Source organism: Amphiprion ocellaris, chromosome 13 (genome assembly GCF_022539595.1).
Source record: "Amphiprion ocellaris isolate individual 3 ecotype Okinawa chromosome 13, ASM2253959v1, whole genome shotgun sequence".
NCBI lineage: Eukaryota > Metazoa > Chordata > Actinopteri > Pomacentridae > Amphiprion > Amphiprion ocellaris.
The window spans coordinates 21,418,379-21,436,896 of NC_072778.1; the positions used below are offsets into that span (position 1 = coordinate 21,418,379).

At 38.2% G+C, this 18,518-nt stretch overlaps 2 protein-coding genes across 5 annotated transcripts; both read right to left on the bottom strand.

The window, feature by feature from the left end:
• Positions 1 to 6,206: 6,206 nt before the first annotated feature.
• On the bottom strand, positions 6,207 to 10,736 carry LOC111573462 (cell adhesion molecule DSCAM-like). 2 transcript variants are annotated; one of them, XM_023277636.3, is made up of 14 exons: positions 10,584 to 10,736; positions 10,166 to 10,504; positions 9,874 to 10,002; positions 9,596 to 9,763; positions 9,436 to 9,506; positions 9,052 to 9,298; positions 8,882 to 8,956; positions 8,701 to 8,775; positions 8,200 to 8,343; positions 7,915 to 8,079; positions 7,483 to 7,535; positions 6,644 to 6,746; positions 6,535 to 6,565; positions 6,207 to 6,426 (listed from the first exon to the last, which is right to left on the bottom strand). In XM_023277636.3, the coding sequence occupies exons 1-14, from the start codon at positions 10,645 to 10,647 to the stop codon at positions 6,369 to 6,371; spliced, it is 1,722 nt and encodes a 573-aa protein (XP_023133404.2). In that variant the 5' UTR covers positions 10,648 to 10,736; the 3' UTR covers positions 6,207 to 6,368. The 2 variants fall into 2 exon arrangements, with proteins under 2 accessions (XP_023133404.2, XP_023133403.2); XM_023277635.3 differs by having other exon boundaries at positions 7,483 to 7,574.
• A 5,065-nt stretch (positions 10,737 to 15,801) lies between these two features.
• On the bottom strand, positions 15,802 to 18,375 carry LOC111573450 (hepatitis A virus cellular receptor 1 homolog). 3 transcript variants are annotated; one of them, XM_035951581.2, is made up of 6 exons: positions 18,251 to 18,375; positions 17,832 to 18,092; positions 17,600 to 17,668; positions 17,388 to 17,476; positions 16,717 to 16,807; positions 15,802 to 16,564 (listed from the first exon to the last, which is right to left on the bottom strand). In XM_035951581.2, exons 1-6 carry the CDS (start codon positions 18,291 to 18,293, stop codon positions 16,479 to 16,481), a joined length of 639 nt encoding a protein of 212 aa, XP_035807474.1. In that variant the 5' UTR covers positions 18,294 to 18,375; the 3' UTR covers positions 15,802 to 16,478. The 3 variants fall into 3 exon arrangements, with proteins under 3 accessions (XP_035807474.1, XP_035807473.1, XP_035807475.1); XM_035951580.2 differs by having other exon boundaries at positions 17,754 to 18,092; XM_035951582.2 differs by lacking the exon at positions 17,388 to 17,476 and having other exon boundaries at positions 17,754 to 18,092.
• Between the last annotated feature and the right edge of the window lie 143 nt (positions 18,376 to 18,518).

Below are 18,518 nucleotides of genomic sequence, written 5' to 3' on the forward strand. Positions count from 1 at the left end.
CACACACACACACACACACACGTACGCGCACACACACGCACACACACACACACACACTGATTCACTGTCGTTCTCAACTCATGTTTGTGATCAGTTACTGTCATTTCTTTGAATTTTATCCCGCTCACACAGAACTTTTGGTCCCGATTTTTAGGATTACCATTTCGCCTTGTTTTCATTTCCACACTGACAGGCGTGCTTTGCCTCTAACAAGATGAAAAGTTAACTTTGAGCTGCTATAGTTTGCAGGGGGCTTGGATAAAGACTTGAATCAATTAGTGCTTCTTTCATCAGCAAATAGGCCGTACCCCAGCACTCTGCATGGTTTCACAGATTGCCTCCATACCCCAATTCTCTTTTTTTTGTTCCACCTCAACTCCATGCCACTTTCATTTCTGTTCTGTTCAATACTCTCATCTGCTCTGTTGTTCTCGAGTTCATAAGGCACTCCAGGAAGGGCCAACATCTGGCAGCTGCGTAGGCCCAGGGCCGTGCATCCGTTCTGGGGCAACAGAGCCTGGAGATCAGCCCCTCCTGTGGAGCTCAGTCTTTGGTGTATGTGGTACCGTTCAGTCTCCACTTCCTGAGTGTTACTGCCTTGATGTGGCCAGAACCATAACGCATGATTTATTACAGTGTTAACTCCGTCCCCACTGCTCGTACTGCCATTATCATAACCATACTCTCCCTCCTCCATCCTTGTTCTCCCACCTGCAGCTTCACACAGAAGTCTTCGTTGGCACAGCTGACACAGCGCTGCATGGCTTACATAAGGACTGTTGTGCTGTTGCCCGAATGGATGTTTGGTCCCAGATTTTTAAAGATGGTGGGGAGTAGGGTTGCCACCCGTCCCTTAAAATATGAATCGTCCTTTATCTGACAAGTAATGGCTGGGAGCTAAGACAAATTGTTCTGTATTTTCAGTAATGCACCATACACGTCTGTCACACACTCATCAAAACTGCATAAGGAACAAAATAAAACACAGAAAATACTAAGTGCAGGCAATTTAAACTTCGAAGGACCTATGTAACGAGGACACGATGCCAGGTCCAGCAGATCACGCTGCACCCACGTATTTAAAAATGTTTACACCCGAAACTCCACCACGTCCACAGGAGCAAAAACGTTTGCAAATGTACCGACATGAGTGGGAAGAGTGGAACCCCTGGCTGTGGGTAAAAGGCAAACTGTGTTCTGTATTGCTCAATGGACTGGCTGAAGTAAAGCAGCATCAGGAGACCAACATGTAAAAAGCATGAGAACAGAGAGAACCCAACCAGCAGGTCACAGTTTATCACCCCAACCATCTCCTGAAGTCCTTATGGTAAGGGACATCAGTATCTGGTTGTGAATTTACCAGAGGATGCTTATGATCATGCTGATGTGGTCCTAGACTCTACAGTATTAGTGTAACCTATTAGTCTAACCCTATTAGTTTAGTGACTCAGTAAATGCTTGTTGTTTAGTATTTTTAATGCCTTTTAGTTTTTAATAAACATTTATATAATAGCCTATATGTAATCAATAAATGGCCTTTGCCTATCTAAAGAAAAACTCACTCAGAACTCTGATATGCTAACAGCACTAAATAAAACAATAAATACATGTATACACACATAAACAAGTTAACACATTAACTGTGTTAAGACAAGATTTACATTTAGATGAAAAAAATATCTTTATAGAATTTCTTTGTCCAGTATTCTGCATTCAGTTGTTTATGTTTTGCGGGATACAGTATTGCACACTGGTTGGTCATTACATTTTATTTCATTAGTGTGGTTTCACTGTTTAAAATGATGCCACTTCTGTTCAGGCAGAACCTGTGATCATAAAACAATACAAAATTCTTAGTTTCATGTTAATAAAGCACTTGAAGCATTAAGTATGGCTCAGTGCTTTTTTCAGAATGAAACATACCACTCCTTGGGTGGTAGTGGCCCCGAGTTCAGTAAAGTTGGAAAGATATTCACAGATTCAGATTTCTGACATCAATAACTCATTAGATATAGGTTGTCAAAACATAAACGATGCCTCTTTCCCATCATTGTAAGGTAGACAATGTGCTACAAGCCCAGTTTTATCAACAGTAGCTGTCTTTCAAGCTGCACAAATAACATTGATGTCTATGTGCAGCCGGCTGTGCGACGAATGCACAGACACTGTCTGCAAAACCGCTGCAACAGCGAAGAGAGACACAAATATTCAATAATTTCAGTCTTGTACTCTGTAGTGTCACCAAAATCACTGCAGCCTTCAGCTGGCTCCTGTTGACACCAGTGTTATTCCTGCAACTTGAAAGACAGCTACTGTTGACAAAACTGGGCTTAGAACACATTGTGTACCTTATAATGATGGAAAAGAGGCATCGTTTATGTTTTCACAACATATATCTAATGAGTTATTGATGCTGGAAGTCTGAATCTGTGAATATCTTTCCAACCAAAGCGTCCTTTATTTTCATTTCTGAAAGGTGGCAACCCTAGTGGGAAGCCATGCACTGAATGAGGTGACAAAACTGTTGGAGTGATGACACATATTGTAAACTGACTGGCAGTGGCGGATCTACTGGGGTAGCATAGGGTGGCAACTGCCACCCCTAGAAGATGCCTTGCCACCCCGGCTGCCACCCCAGTTCTGAACGATCTAATTTAAAAATATGTATATGAAAGGTTGTGGCCGGCCATAAAGAGCGAAAGTCCAGGAAAGACGAATAACGAGTGAAACTCCGATGTCCGACTGCTTTCGAATGCACCATGTAGACGTAATGTACTGTACAGTCTATGCTGCTACAGATACGAGGTGACACAACCCCCCTGAGGGGGCTGCTCTTAGACCTCACTCATGTGGATGACAGCTGGACTTCGGTGTGGCAGTAAGACACTAGTTAGACTGGATTAGACTACATGGTAATATAACTGTTCACAATGTATTAAATGCTAAAACTGTCTAAGTTCACATAGAGTGTTTGCTTGCGAGACGAGCCATGGTTTCCAGTGAGCCTGGGCCTTGCTAATTTTAACTTCTGTAGCTAGCTAGTGTTAGAGAACAGCCACAGAAGGATGGTGGGGGGGTCGTCTGTGGAAGTTTTTCTTTTTTTTTCTTTTTTTTTGACAATCACAACCTGTGGTTGTGACAACAGACTGTAAGTCAAAAGAAACCACACATTCACTAAGACTTTACATGACATTAAAGTGTAACCAAACCTCCAGTCACACCAGGTTTCCATGCACTGTTTGAAAACTACATCCTGCTTGTTTAATGCTGTATATATAATTTTGGTGTCAAGGTCATAATAACACCAACATTGATGTGTTTCATCATAGTACAGTCATATTTAGTTTACAGCTGAAAAAACGTTTACATGTTAAGTATCTCTTTAAAGGTTTAAATTATACACATCAGATTGTATCATAGTTAATAATGAAAATTATCAAAGGAAAAAACATAGTTCAGTCAGTGTGATTCTTGTAGGAGACAGTAAAGAATGAAGAGGAAGGGAACCACCAGCAGCTTTTCCCAGCCTAAAAGAAGAGAGGAGGAAGAGCGTCCCAGAGAGGAGATGGAGGAGGAAGAGTTAAGAGAAAGAAATGAAGGCATGCAGAAATCAGACAGAGAAAGGTAAATCAGAGACTATCTCTGGTCCAGCTGGTCCACATGATATGAATATTGCTTTAGTATAATATATCTGAGTAAGAGGTACACCTGTCGCAATAATTACCTTTTTGGACAAATTATTATCTGATGTAGTTAGTCTTTTAATTTTAAGATGATAAGTAGATCCTTAATTCTTAAGAATATCCAAATATTGGAATTATAGAATTATTCTAAGAAATGTCTCAAATAAAGAGCATCAAAAATAAAACCACAAATCTAAGACAATAAATAAAATGATCTGGACTCTGACTCTGTTCTAGATGAATTAATAATGTAATCATTGTGGCAGGCTGAACATAAGCATAGATCACACAAATGCAGATTTCCCAAAACAGTGCATGAGAGATATTGTCTAGTCTTAATCTAATTTGTTGCTAAATTTAAGAAACATTTTTAACATGTCTAGCATTTGGTTTCTTCAAAGTGTATAAGGTGGACTTTATTTCAGTTTAAATCTTTTCCCCTTTCTGCTAGACATATCAAATCACTATTGTGATTGGCAGCTAATAAGAACAACTCATGTTTAGGATTGGCTGACAAATACAAATGATATTTACTTATTTAACATACTTATTTCAGCAGTATTTGCGCCAATTTGATAACGCCTGCTGGTTGGTTTCATCCAAATCCATCATTCCATTTTTGAGTAATGTTGCTAACAGACAGACAGACATGTATATATATATATATATATATATATATATATATATATATATATATATATATATATATATATATGCCACCCCCTAAAATGTATCTGCCACCCCTTTGCCACCCTATTAATTTTTCTCTAGATCCGCCTCTGCTGACTGGAGATCAGCGACATCAGTTGTTTCCATTTGTGTATCCTCTCCTCCTTTGTGTGTTGACTACTGGTTTGTTGCCTTGTGTGGGTTACTGGTGGCAGGCATGGTCTGAGAAGAGCCGATGAGGGTGGGAGGTTGAGGTGGCTGGGAGGTAAATTGGTTTTTGGCTGTGTGGCCAATCAAAGGGACCTCATCAAAGTCATCCTACCAGGGCTTCCCACAACCTTCCTTGCCTCTTTTCTTCTGTTTATATAAGTGCCACACAGCAATCAGCAGGGCCTGAACAGAGAGAACGATGGATGAAAGGAAGAAGAGGATGGAGGAGTTGGAGATAGATGAGAGCACCAGGACAGGAACAGGCGCTGGTGTTTGTGTAAGCAAAGTCCAACCGAGGAGGATGAGGAAGGAGGGAAAATGGCAGCAGACAGCAGAGTGAGGATCCAGAGATGAGAGAGGAACTCCAGGAAGGAGGGATGTGGTGGAGCTGTGTTTACAGGCCACGATCACACAGCGTACTGTGACTCTGTGCATCAGCAGCTCTGAGTTTGTGATGGGTGACAGCAGCAAACCAATAATCAAGCAATATTTACACCACCATAGACAATTAGTCTTTTTCTCAGGAAGTGTAACACTTCAGTTTGCGAAGTTAAAAATAACAAAAACAACACTTCTTCCATTAGTGGCTTTGTTCTAGGACGATTTTTTGGAGACACAAATAGGAAGAAGAGGAAGTGGAAGTCCTTTTTTCTAAACATCCAGTCGCATATACATCCATTCTCACAAACACTCATCCCTTTTGTGCCGTTTGGTCCCTGCTGAGACACATGGCTTAGGTATCCCCCCTCCCCCGTGATCCCCCATTAGCGGGAGACTCCCTCACAGGCAGCTGGCTGAAAGCTCCATAGAGGTATCAGATCTCTTCCTCATCCTCCTCTGCTTAATTAGCACAATTAAGAGATTTACAGGACAGATGGATGGAAATCCAGCTGGCTGCAGTGCCTGCCCCTGAGGATGGCTCTGTTGATGATGAGGTGCGGTCTGAATGAGAGCTGGAGAGAGTTTACGTCTACTGACTAGTGGGGCTCTGGTGCCCTCTGGTGGCTGTAGGTGTTTAATAACTATGAGGACAGAGTGCTAGAGAGATGTGGAAATTAAATCTCACAAATGTGTTTTATACCTACTTAATTAGAGGACTTCAGAAAACAGAATGGGAATCAACACTTTATTCTCAAAATTAAATGTACAGACCTATTTTGAGTCAAAAATTAAGCTTTTTTCATTGATGAGATTGAAGTCAGAGGAGCCATTTATATGTGTATTTCTTAAATTAAAATGGAATATTTAAACTAAATTTAATCTCAACATAAGTACTTTGTGATTTGAAATGAATGTTAAATCCTGCTGTGGTTCTTGACACATTTTAGTTTACTCAGTGACATAAAATACATGGAAATGAACATTTGCTGTAGAAGTTTATTGCCAAAAATAAAATAAAACTATAGCAAAGCTGTAGTACCTTTCCATTACATAAAAATGTCACTTAAAAACATCACAAGTAATCTGAATACCAGCTCATGGTTATAAAATAGTAAACTGAAACAGTTAAAACTTTACACTGATTGGAAACTATTGTACAAAAGCCAAACTGCTCCTTAGTTGGTGAGCATCTTCAGGCGGTGTTTTCAAAGTAGAGAATCCCCCACCCCCCCACCCCACCCCCCACCCCCCCCACCCCCCCGGTTAGTTTTAATCAGCTAAACATGCAGGTAAAGATTTTGCAGATTTGGTTTCTTTTGCTACATGACAAAATAAACAGAAATTTCCTTTTAAGATTTAATTTAAAAAAAAAAAAAAGTAACACTTCTTTGTGAGTTTTGCAATCTTGTGCAAAATAACGCAGTTTTACAGCTCTTGTAGTGACTCAGCGCCTCGGTAACGCAGCGCTCCATTGCTCAGCCACCTGCAGACAAGACAAAGCAGTTGTTCATTGCAGTGGAGGCACCTGCAGTTAAAAGTCGTAAGTGACTTAATTCTCCTCATGAATGCAACAAATACTGCAAACACTCACATGTTCAGGTTGGTTTTTTTCTCTTTTATACCTGTGAAGAAAAAGGTTCAAATTAAACACTGGAAATTTGTTGACTTTAATGAGAAACAATGTTGCTCGGTACACTCACGTCGAAGCTGCCATGTGATTACCACGGCGACAGCCAGCATCACCAGTACCACCGGCACAACGATGGCAGCCAGATGATTGCTGTGACTCCCATCTACACTCACCTAGCAGAGAGAATTCACACACATGGTTCAAGTCCAAACCCTCACCCTCATGGTGTAAAGTCACTATATTACTAAAGTACAATTGGCTGCTTTGATTTTGAGTATTTTCACGACTTTATACTCTATTCTACACACATTATCCGTCATGACATTGCTGCACATGTGAAAGATGTCTATTATATTTATTTTTATCCTTATTGTAATTTTGTATTTCTTGCCTTGTTTTTTGATGCTTCATTTGTATCTAACTGCTGTAACATGAAGTTCTCTGATGCCGGATCAATAAAGTTAATCGCATCTCACTCCAATACGAATGTTTTAGTTTTGCCTATATTTATTTGATGGCTTTACTTCCACGTTATTTTACATATTCAGATTAACAGAAAATAAAATCAGCACATAAAACTATGTGTAATATTATTACTAGGTTAAGATAAGAGTTAGGACATTTACAAATGACGAAGCAGTAAATACAGTCCAGTTGCTACATTAAAATAATTAACACATGAATAAATCAATACTTATAATCCAGTAATATACATTCTTCTGATATTAGCCACTTAAATAAAAATATTAAATATGTTTTAAGGAAAAATCCTTTATGCTTTTAATTCAGTAAAAATTAGGATGCTGTAAAACCAAAACAATGAGCTAGAAGAGGGTAAAGCTCTGTCTATGTGAACCCTTTGACATCACCCAAATCACTGGTTATTTGAGTCCTAGTTCAATTACTTACCACAGTATCAGTATCAGGTAAGAAGGTGGTGATGAGATTGTTCCTCTGATGACCTGTCAGGCACACCCACAAAGGAAAGCAGCTAGGAGGAACTTTACAAAGTGTTGCTTTTCACAAAACTGCTAAACATGCAGAAACAACACATCTAACAAAAGAACCAATCTGAGAAATAGCAGGGCTTCCTGTTTGGGAAACTGTGACTGCGTTTTAATAAAGCTCTAGTCCAATTTTGTTTTTTTGGGCTGCCTTATGGAGTGTGAATGAGGGCCACTACTTCTGCTGTCACAGAAATTGAGAAGAAAACAGTTTGTCAGTTGTTCATGAATCATGCTGGAAGCACTAATGTAAAAGGTCCTGTTCTTTGTGGTTACCTACAGTGACGCTCAACTGAAAGAGCAAGAAAACTACTAATAATAATGTTTTTAAAATCACCTGTTTCTCCAGTGGTGATAGTGAGGATATTGCTGGCTCTGCTGGTGCCCAGACTGTTCTTAGCAAACATGCGGATGTTGTATGTTGAGGGATTTATCTCTATTATCGTGGCCTCTGTCTGGTTGGGGCCGAAGTCAACAACAGTCTTTGTGTAATCCCATGAAGCTGGACGAAGAAAAACATTTTACATAATATTACAAAACACTGACAGGATTCACAGAGTAAGTATAGCTTTTACAGTAGTTTAAACATAAAGTATAGAAGCAGAGATTTAAAACTATTTACCATTTGCTGCTTTGTACTCCAGGTAGTAGCCAGTGACAGGGCTGTCGCCTTCAAATCCAACAGTCCAAGAAAGAGAAATTGTGTTGTCTTTTATCTCCTTTAATTCAACTACTGGGGGATCCGGGGTCATTAGGCAGCACACAGCTGGGATATTTAGCAAAGAAAAAAAAAATAGACATTTTGGTTTTTTTATAGCTCAGTTTACTTTTGTGAATTTAGAAAGTGTTTCTCCTGCAGGAAGACGGGTGTTGGAGTTGTAAATATTAGATCTTCATCCTTTGGGAGACAAAGACAACACTGTATGATCTAACCTGGATTAGTGAGAGACAGTAGTTGTAAGCCCTCATTAACAAAACAAAAAGAAAAGGTCATTTGAGTGTAGTATTAAAAACTAAACTGAAAACAGAGAATATTAGCATTCTGTTGGGGTGGACTAATTGTTCATTTAGGAGATTCATTTCACTAAAAAATTAAAAACTTCACATAAAACACAGAAAGTACCTGAAGTGATACTTGCGGTGCTTTGTTCCCAGACTGTAGTTGCAGATAATGTCTCAGGTGTTGAAGTTGTGCGAACTTGGGACAGAGTAAAAAAACAAAAAAGTAATTCCAGTCATAATCAATGATTTATTGAAGAAATACTTCAGGAAAAAATCAGTTCCAGTAGCTGAGTAACACATACCTGAAGTAAAACCTTGCATCTTTATTGTGGCAGCAGTGGAAGAAGACATACCAGTTGCATCTGTGGTTTTGTGAACTTTAAACACACACAAAAAAATGTTTAACTGGTATCAAATAAATGATTAAATTCATGATTTCAGTCATATCTTTATGTCATCTTTTGTTTCCTACCTTCATTCAGAGTGGAGCAGAGAGGTGCAGTTGAGGCAGGACCTATTCCTGCATTTGTTTTGGCCTGTATGAGGACGCCGTACATCATAGACGGCTTCAGATGCTGCAGGATGATGCTTTCCACTTCACGTGTGGCTATCACACTTAAATGCTGCCACCGTTTAAACTGTCTGCCTGCCGGGTCGTACTCTCTGTAGCTGATGCTGTAACTCCGCAGGACGCCGTTTCTGAGATCGACCTTCGGAGGCTGGTTGAGAGAAAACAAACACTCTAAGCTATGCCCACCCACAAGTCTGGATAAAAGAAGTTTCCAATATTAAATATCAAGAAACATTTTTTGAGAATGTTGTTGAATGTGTCTGCAGACAAAAATTGGGATTTTACCTTCCAAGTAACTCTGATGCTGTTTGAACTGAGGGCCTCTAGCTTCATATCCAACGGAGGGCCTTCTGGTGCTGCAGAGAAAACCATTTTCAAACCCAATCAAAAAAAGCTCTACATATTGCTAACTTTGTCTTAACAAACAAATAATGCCTTAAACTACCTGCTTCTTTGGTTGTGACTGTGAGAACGTTGCTGGATTCACTCATCCCCACGTTGTTCATGGCAAACATGCGAAGGTTGTAGGTCTTGGATGGACGCAAATCCACTAAAGTCACCTGAGTCAATTCAGGATTTGGCATATCGGTGCTCACTGCAGTATCCCAGGATGCTGTGCAACAGGATTGCATTGATAAAATAGAAGAAATATTTCAGAAGATATAATTAGCTGACTAGAGTCCAGTTTCTAATAGGATTAGTGGGAGGTTTTTTGTTGCTTACCCTGTTTGTTTTTTAGATCAATCTTGTAGGCTGTAATGGGCCTGCCGCCATCAAACACAGGAGTCCAGCGAACAGTGACCGTTCTTTCCTTCACCTCCCTCGTCTCTATCCTCAGGGGATTAGGCCGCACTAAAAAGAAGTTGATTATCAATTACCAGATAAAAAACAAATAATCTATTTATCTTTGAAGTAATTTTGATAACTCAAACGTATGAATTTTCAGACATGATGAACAAAAATACCTTTTTTTCCCTCCCCTTCTTTGATTAGAACTCATCTTTGCTGGACTCACCTGCATTTACTGTGAGAGTCAGCTGATGTTTGTGGTCATTGAACCAGCCGGGTATATCCACACGACAGCCGTACATCCCTGAATCACTCTCCTCTACTTGCCTGATGGTCAGAGACACATCACCCTCACCCAGATCACCCACGAGCAGGTAACGCTCCGACAGTCTGCTGATCACTGATTCACCGTCTGACTTGATCACCTCGTTGGCACATCCTCTGTTGGGAATGGCCCCCCGACCCCAACATACAGACAGCTTACCATAGTAGTGAGCATCATATTTGCACGTTAGAGTCACATCTGTTCCCATGGTGGCTATTACTATCTCTGCAGACACATTACCTGAAAAGGCAAAGAGAGATTTTTGTTCATTAATCGTCACTGATGATGAAAATGCAAATCGTCTGCTTGACTGTCTTACCGAAGAGGAGACAAACGAGAAGATTGCAGCACAAAACCAGGTGTTTGCTGCCCAAAATAATCATTCTACAAACTCTGGTCTCTGAATCAGCGAAAGGATTTGTTCACCTGCTAGACAAGACTAAAACCAACCGCAGTGTGGTTGCAGCTTTGAAATCGTTCTACATCACATGACACCATCCTTGATATGCTCACACAAACAACTTCTGCTGACAGAAGAGGAATGTAGAAAAGAGCCATTTCCTTTTCTGTGGTTTTGGTTCCTTTTACCAGAAGTGCTATATTGTTACATTTTGATGATTAGACAGAGAAACTCAAGGTTATCCACATCCCTGTTGTCTGTTCTCGAGCCCTGTAGTCGGAACAAAAGACATTTCTGAGTTTAAAACATTCATGCTCTGAATGTTTTAAACTCAGATGGGTAATTTGCATCCAGAGAGTTGGCAGTGAACTGTGCTCCTTTTCAAAATAAGCACAACCAGAAATATAATTTCAGAAAATATTCGAAATAACTCCGAAACACTTTAAACCTAACTTTTAGTAGCAGAATGTGACACATAAGACGGTTTTAGATATACAATACGCCTTCATTTCCCAAAAACGAATACCTATTTTATCCTCAAATGGAACACTGATGAAAATAGAAAGTCTGGTTTACGCAACGGCCGTGACCTTTTTTATTCTTAGACTGCTGAGTAAACATTTGGGTCAGCTGGATGTTTAGTAACCCGGCAAAGAACTTCCTTTGTACCTACTCCCCATGAAACATGTGGCTGGTAAAGTTCGATGCAACAGTTTTTCAAGATAGATAGCTGCAGATTGTTTGGATATTGTAATTATTTGTAGGATTGAATGCAGGTAAACATGTTTTATTACTTTTGTTACCTTCAACTGATTGTAGGAACAAATGAAACTGATTTAGTAATACATAAAATATATGATATAGCTAAGAAAGTTTAACTAAACTCATAAAGGTAGTTTTTGGACCAAATTATGCAGAAATAGATGGCAGATGATAAATGAGAAATGACAAACAAAGGCAACAATAAGAAAACATGGAGATTTGCTTCAATATATAGAATTTTCTTCAAACTGATTCAGAGAAAGATGTTGATTTCTTTCATTTTGCTTATTTTGACACTGATTCCTGGAAGAAATGCACAAACAAGATATAAAGTAATTAGTATTCATAGTGACTATTTTAATGATACCATAAAAACAGGAACTTCGACAGAAATAGAGAAAGAGCATCTGTCCTGTGATGAAACAGAATAAAATTCAGTGTAATGGTTGAGTAGTCAAATATTCAAAAAAAAAGCTCAAAATTTTAAAAATACATAATTAGTAGAAAACTTTCATTAATATCTTTGTTTTAGGTGTTTGAATCAAAAAATTGTACAGTGTTTTGACCATAAACATGTATGTTTTTTTTTGTAATCATAGATGTGTATAAAAACAGCAGTTGATTATTTTTGATGATGAGAGATGAGTGTAGAGTGAACTCAGTAATATTTATGATATTAAATCCAGTAGGTGGCATCATGTTCGTAAGGATAAAGCATTAACAAGCTTTTCAGACTAATTAAATTTGCTATTGAAGAACAGAAAGGGAAACAAGAAATGGGAATTTAATTAACCTGCAGGATGCTCAGCCAAACATGACCCACAATTGCCCTTTTCACTGCAATCTGAGAATGAAGAGACAAGTTGTTTCTTCAGGTTCTTCAAAGAGCTCAAAAGATTTATCTTTACATTAACATCATCACAGATATGATTTTTATGTAAAGCTGTGCAGCAGAATAGTTTGTAACACTTATATAGTATATTAAGAAGAGTCCAAAGATGAGATAAATCAAACCCACACCTAGCAGAGAATGCTCCCATAACATTAACTACAAGATCTAATAATAAGTAAAAAATAAATAAAGTAAAAAGAAAATGTTATGATCTAATAAGTATGTTCAGAAGTTAAAGAAATGTTCCTGTGAGGTTAAAAATTAACTATGACTTAATTGAAACATTCAGTGGATGTCTGGAGGAGGCAGTACCAAACCGTTACATGATAACAAAGGAGGGACGTTCTCAAACCAACGTTCGAAAAATGTTTTTGAAGTGTTATTGAGGCCTCAGACGACAGAACATGTTTTATCAAGGGGTCATGTAATATGGAACACTTTTCCTGCAATATTCTGAGGCTGTTTTAGGTGTTGAGGTAACATATTATTAAACAAGAAAAGCACTCAGAGAGTGTAGTACTCTGCCAAGGCTTTTCATTCCCCCATATGGCATTATCAGAAATGCAGCATTTTTTAGAAACGCAGCATTTGTTTATTAGTTATTGATGATCAGAAATCACGGCACCATAGAATGTGGTCATTAATATATATGTACCCACAAACAAAATGACCTTGTGCTGAGCACAGGCGTGTGTTACGCATGTGTACGTGATGTACGGACACCAAATCGTGTGCCCTAAACATGTAGCGGGTGGTGGGAATTGATGGGACTCAGAAACACCCCCACAATTTAATCAATTGTTCCTTGTATCATTGCCGACAGATAAGTCTCGATAAGTCCACAATGGTCGATTTGTAGTAGGATCGCAATCATGTGATCGCCAGTAGGCAACTGATGTAGTGTTCACTTGTTGTCATAGTTACAGTGACGCTGTGCAGCTATTTCACAATGGTACAGATACCTTTAATAAATCTGTGGATCCAGACTGTAAGCCACATCACTGCCAAAATCTAATCACTTGGTCCTTGTGTCATTTCTGACCTTCCCTGAAAATTTCATCCAAATCCGTTATTCCGTTTTTGAGTAATGTTGCACACAGTTGAAATAACAGACAGACGTACTCCGATCATGTAACGCCACCACTCCTTGGTGGAGCAATAATCGTCCAGTGATAAATCTTAAATGTTCCACGATAACAAAGCAAAGACGTTCTCACTGCAACATTCAGAAAACATTTAGGAATTTTAGGTCATAATGTTCTAACAGTGTCAATGTTGCCCATTAATGCTTAAAACAAAACAAACAAAAAAAAAAAAAAACACTGAAAACTTTGCAGAAATTTCTCAGAGCATTATTAGAGCAAAAAAATAAAAATACAAAATCTTGCTGGGCTGTAATTGGATGATTCTACAAAACTCTGACTTACACTCAGTGACTAAGTTTTTCATGTTAACGCCAAATATTTTATAATTCTGTTCTTTTTGTAATGAAATTAAATATTGTTACTGAATGTGAAACAAGATCCTGCTGAATGAACTATGTAACTGGGACAGAAGAAGAGAAGGACGGCCCACTCTCGTTGACTCTCCCCCACATTTAGTGTGTAAAATTTATCTGAATGGCACATAAGAAACAAGATATAATCCATTTCACACTTATGGAAAATAAAGACGAGCTTTGGGAGTGATGGAGATGAAAATTGTTGCCAATGTTCCGCATTCCCAGGAAGGCTTAGATATTTTGTGGGAGTGAATCTTTTCAGGAAGGGCTGGGCCTATTTTAAAACACTTATCGTGTTGCTAAGTAAAACCAAACATGCTGAAAGATATAGTATGTGGTATAAATATATATAATTTAAAAACTGTGCTTAAAATTTGTGATGCTTATGAATGTTTGCAGCATTTCTGTGAGGAATCGACACTTTATTTACTATTTAGAGGAATATAAATTAACTTAACAATAATTACATCCAATATACTGAGTCATACGTCTGTATATAAAGCTACTGCTAACCAAACTGTTAATAACAGAGGTTTAAATCTACAAAATCACACTAGAAAAGCTTCATTCATTAATATTTTGTGCTGCCCTTTTAATCTGACCACATGGACGAGCACCAATAGGGTGAAGACATTTACTTTACTGGTGCCCAGAGAAACATGTATAAGACAAGGATTAAAGTAGCCTTCATCAGATTGAAGGTGTGATATATTATTTTAAAGTAAGATCTTTGTAGATCTTTGTTTTTGTTGATTTTATAGCATTTTATAGAGTTTTTTTTTTCCACTCCCTTGAGCCACAATGTCCCTTCTAGGTTGTAAATAATAAATGTTTTGACGATTTAAATCCCTTGCTTTTCCATTTCTCCAATTTGTGCAACCCTTAGCCTCTCAAAATGATACTTAAAAATAAACTAAACTGAATGTTCTACGATAGATTTCATAGCTTCCTAAAATTTTCAGCCTTCTCTGATAATCCAACCAGATTAACTGTTCCATCAGTTCAGTTTCCGCTGCCCCCAAACAATGATTTTGCAACTCTGGTCTCTGAATCAATCGAAGGATTAGTTCAGCTTCGAAAACTTTCCAAATGACACAGTGATGTCCTGACTGTAATAAGCCAACACAAATCATTTGTGCTCTCTGAAGAGGAATGTTGATCCTCAGCAGCAGTCAGTAAACATGAAGAATGTAGAGATCAGAAGCTGAATCTAATCAGTCAATTACTTCTTATGTGCTCAGAATAGACGGAATTCATACGAAGACCAGATTAACTGTGAACTTCTATCTTTGTATTAATGGTTAAATCTACACAATTTGCTAACTATTCACATTTTTTTTCAAATGACAAACATATAAACAAATCAAAACTTGTGCAAACATTTAACAGGTTTACAAAAGAAAAAGTGTGGTTTATTTAAGGGTCATGGAATTTTGTTCAGCTAGACTGCTGAGTAAACATCTGGACCTGCACTGAACTTCCTCTTTGATCACTCCCAAAGATTTCTGGTTAGTACAACAAACTACTGCTTTAATTCAAATACAAATAAGCAAGTAAACTATTTTTATTCCTAAAATAAAATTGATAAAACAAGTTTTTTTAAAACCTTTCATAATCGTTGCAGAAAAAAAAACAGTTGCACCTGTTAAGTGTTATTAAGCACCAAGTTAAGTAGCTCTACAATGAGATAGAGGTAGCTGCATTTATTCAGTTCTGCTCAGAGCAATAAAATGAAAAAGAAAACTTTTTCTTTAATTCTTTAATGTATATTTCAATAAGTTGCACACAGCACCAGTAATTTAAAAAAACAAAACACAAAACAACACGTAACACACTTCAGATGATCGGTCATGAGACTTGCTGTAAACACATCTGCAGGATCTTTCTCTCACTGATTCAGAAAATATGACCAGATCTGTTTTTAAAACAAAAATTCAGTTTTTAACTGGATCACTCATGGGAAAATTACACACAGAAAGCAATAAAAGCGGCACATTTTATTTAGAAAAGAAAGAAAGAAAGAAAGAAAGATCACATAAGAAGAGGTGGAAACTCATTTTACTTTACTGAATAATTTTGGTTCTTAATGTTTCACAGTTAAATTGAGCCACATCTTTCTATTTCATCATAAAATTAACAATAATGTGGTTAAATGTAGTTTACAGGTTTACATGCACCTATAATATGTTGGAAATATGTGTGTGTGGCCATAGTTATGTGATACACAGTGGAGAACTGTCTTCACATGTCTCCCAGCCTCTTATAATTTCAGCTCCTATCTTCGCTTTACCACCAAACGGTGTTTTTCACATTACTGAGGATTGTGATAACAGTATTCAGTCAGGCCAGTAGGTGGCATTGTGGCCACAAGCATAAACTAGTCACATACTTTTCAGGGCAAACACAGAAAATCAGAAATTAAAAGCAAATGAATTTATGTGCAGGATAGTGTTGCATCTTCTGACTCACATTTACCCTTTTCAGTGCCATCTGAGAATATAAGCTGCTTTACTGTGGAAATGGGTCATTTGTGTTCCCATTTCCAAAAGAGTTCAAACTGTTATTTAATGAGTTTGAGATTTTTGACACATGACACGTGGCTACTTTTGCAGTCTGAAGTTGCTTATAGAAATCTGTGCTCCAATTACGTTTGCTGTCTTTAAGGCACTGGGATGCTTTCATAGATATTCCCAGCAGTTGAGGTGTTGAGCCGATGTCCATCGTCCCTGGACAGAAGCATCCGACCTGGTTTGAAGACATACAGATATTAAATGATTTTTTCATCCTCCATAAGGAAGACCCACTCTGTGACTGCAGCTGTTCTCAATAGACGCCCACTTTTAATGTAAAATTAATCTGGCAGATGAGTCACAAACTGTAATCCACTCCATACTTACGGAAAATAAAGACGAGGATTATGATTATGGAGAAGAAAATAGCTGCCACCCTGCCAATGTTCCCCACTGCCAGGAAGCCTTTGAAGTTCTCCTGCAAAACAAAACAAACCTTTTCATGAGGGACACGGTCAGTTATTATTAGCACATATTGCAGTTTTGAATATATGTCATAAAATAGATATCATAAAATATGGTATTATATATATTAAAATGTGCATTTAAAACTGTAGCTTTAACCTACACCCACACACGTGCAAATAATGTGATTAATTGTATATATTTTTCAGTAAAAGATGGTCAAGCCGTACATTGCTTTTTGTTATGATTCATATTTTACCATATCATTCTTAAGACAAAATGTTTCTGTTAACAGCTGAAATACCGGTTGAAAATTAACAAAAAAGACTAAATGATCTATGGACTATGATTTAATGGTTTCTCTTCTTTATTATGATGTGTGATTGCAGGCCAACATTTTTCTGGAGCGCTGGAGAGCATTTTCCTTTAGTTATTCATAGCTTGCATGAAAAAAAATCACTTTTGAGACAAAAACAATACAGACTATTTTAGTCACTTGAGAGTCCTCCTGCAATTTAAATTTTCTGTGTAAATGTGAATATTTTCAGACAATATAAGGCATTTCCTATTTTTTTAATTAAACGGTACCATACCTCAACTCTTACTCTCCCAGTAAAACCCATGTTGCTCCATGACTCATGATCATCTTCTACATTTTTAGTTGCAAATGTTGTCAGCGTTCCTTTAAGAAGTTGAGACTTTCTGTTAATGTGATCCATAAAATAAATTTATGCTTAAAATAAAAGCAATGCTATGTTTTAGGGATCATTTTGATCTACATGGGCTCTTTGCAACTCATTTATACCTGTTTGTTCACCTTTTCCCTCAACGGTAGAAAGTGTACAGTTCTGGGTAATGGGTTGTTCCACAGGAGCTGAAAAAATAAAAATAATCTCAGTGGCTGAACTGAAAAACATCATATAATTACAAAAATCCACTGTGGTTTGTATGAGGATTACCTTCCTCCATAATAAGCTGTGTGTTGACCTTGTAGTCATTGAACCAGCCGGGATACTCGACCCTGCAGCCGTACATACCAGCATCATCCCACTGAGCATCCAGGATGGTCAGGGAAACGTCTCCGTCTGTCACCCGACCCTGCAGTTGGTACCTGGGGGACCGCCTGAAAGACACAGCCCCGTCCTGGGAGGAGAGGATGGTGCTGGAACATTTGGACCGAGGAACGTTCCCTTGTCCCCAACAGATACACAGGACGCCGTAAGTTTGGGCGTCATAACTACACGGCAAAGTGACATTGTGTCCAACCAGGCCGATGACTTTGAAGGTACCTGAGGACACTGTGAAGAGATGGTGTAGATTTTGCTCAAACTAGATGATACAGATTACATGTTTAATTTTGAAGCCAATGACTGCACCCACACTCCTCCAAACACGCCTCCAGCAACAAGCCCACTACAAATTGCAGAAAACACAAAAGCACAAAATATCGACTTACCTCGGATCAGGAGCAAGAGGAAAAAATAAGAAAGACCCTGCATGTATGTAGGCTATTATATAACAATGTCTTAAAGTGAGGATACAATGAATTTCTCCCCCACACACTCTGCAGGGTGGATGATATCATACAGCGAAGACTTAACTTCCCTTTTTTTTAAATCAGGAAGGAAATCAGTACGAGTCTTGTCTACATTTGGAGCGGAGTGCTGTGCAATGAGCCCAGTGGGAAAAGAATCTGCCTTTATCTGCGTTTATAAAAGTTTATC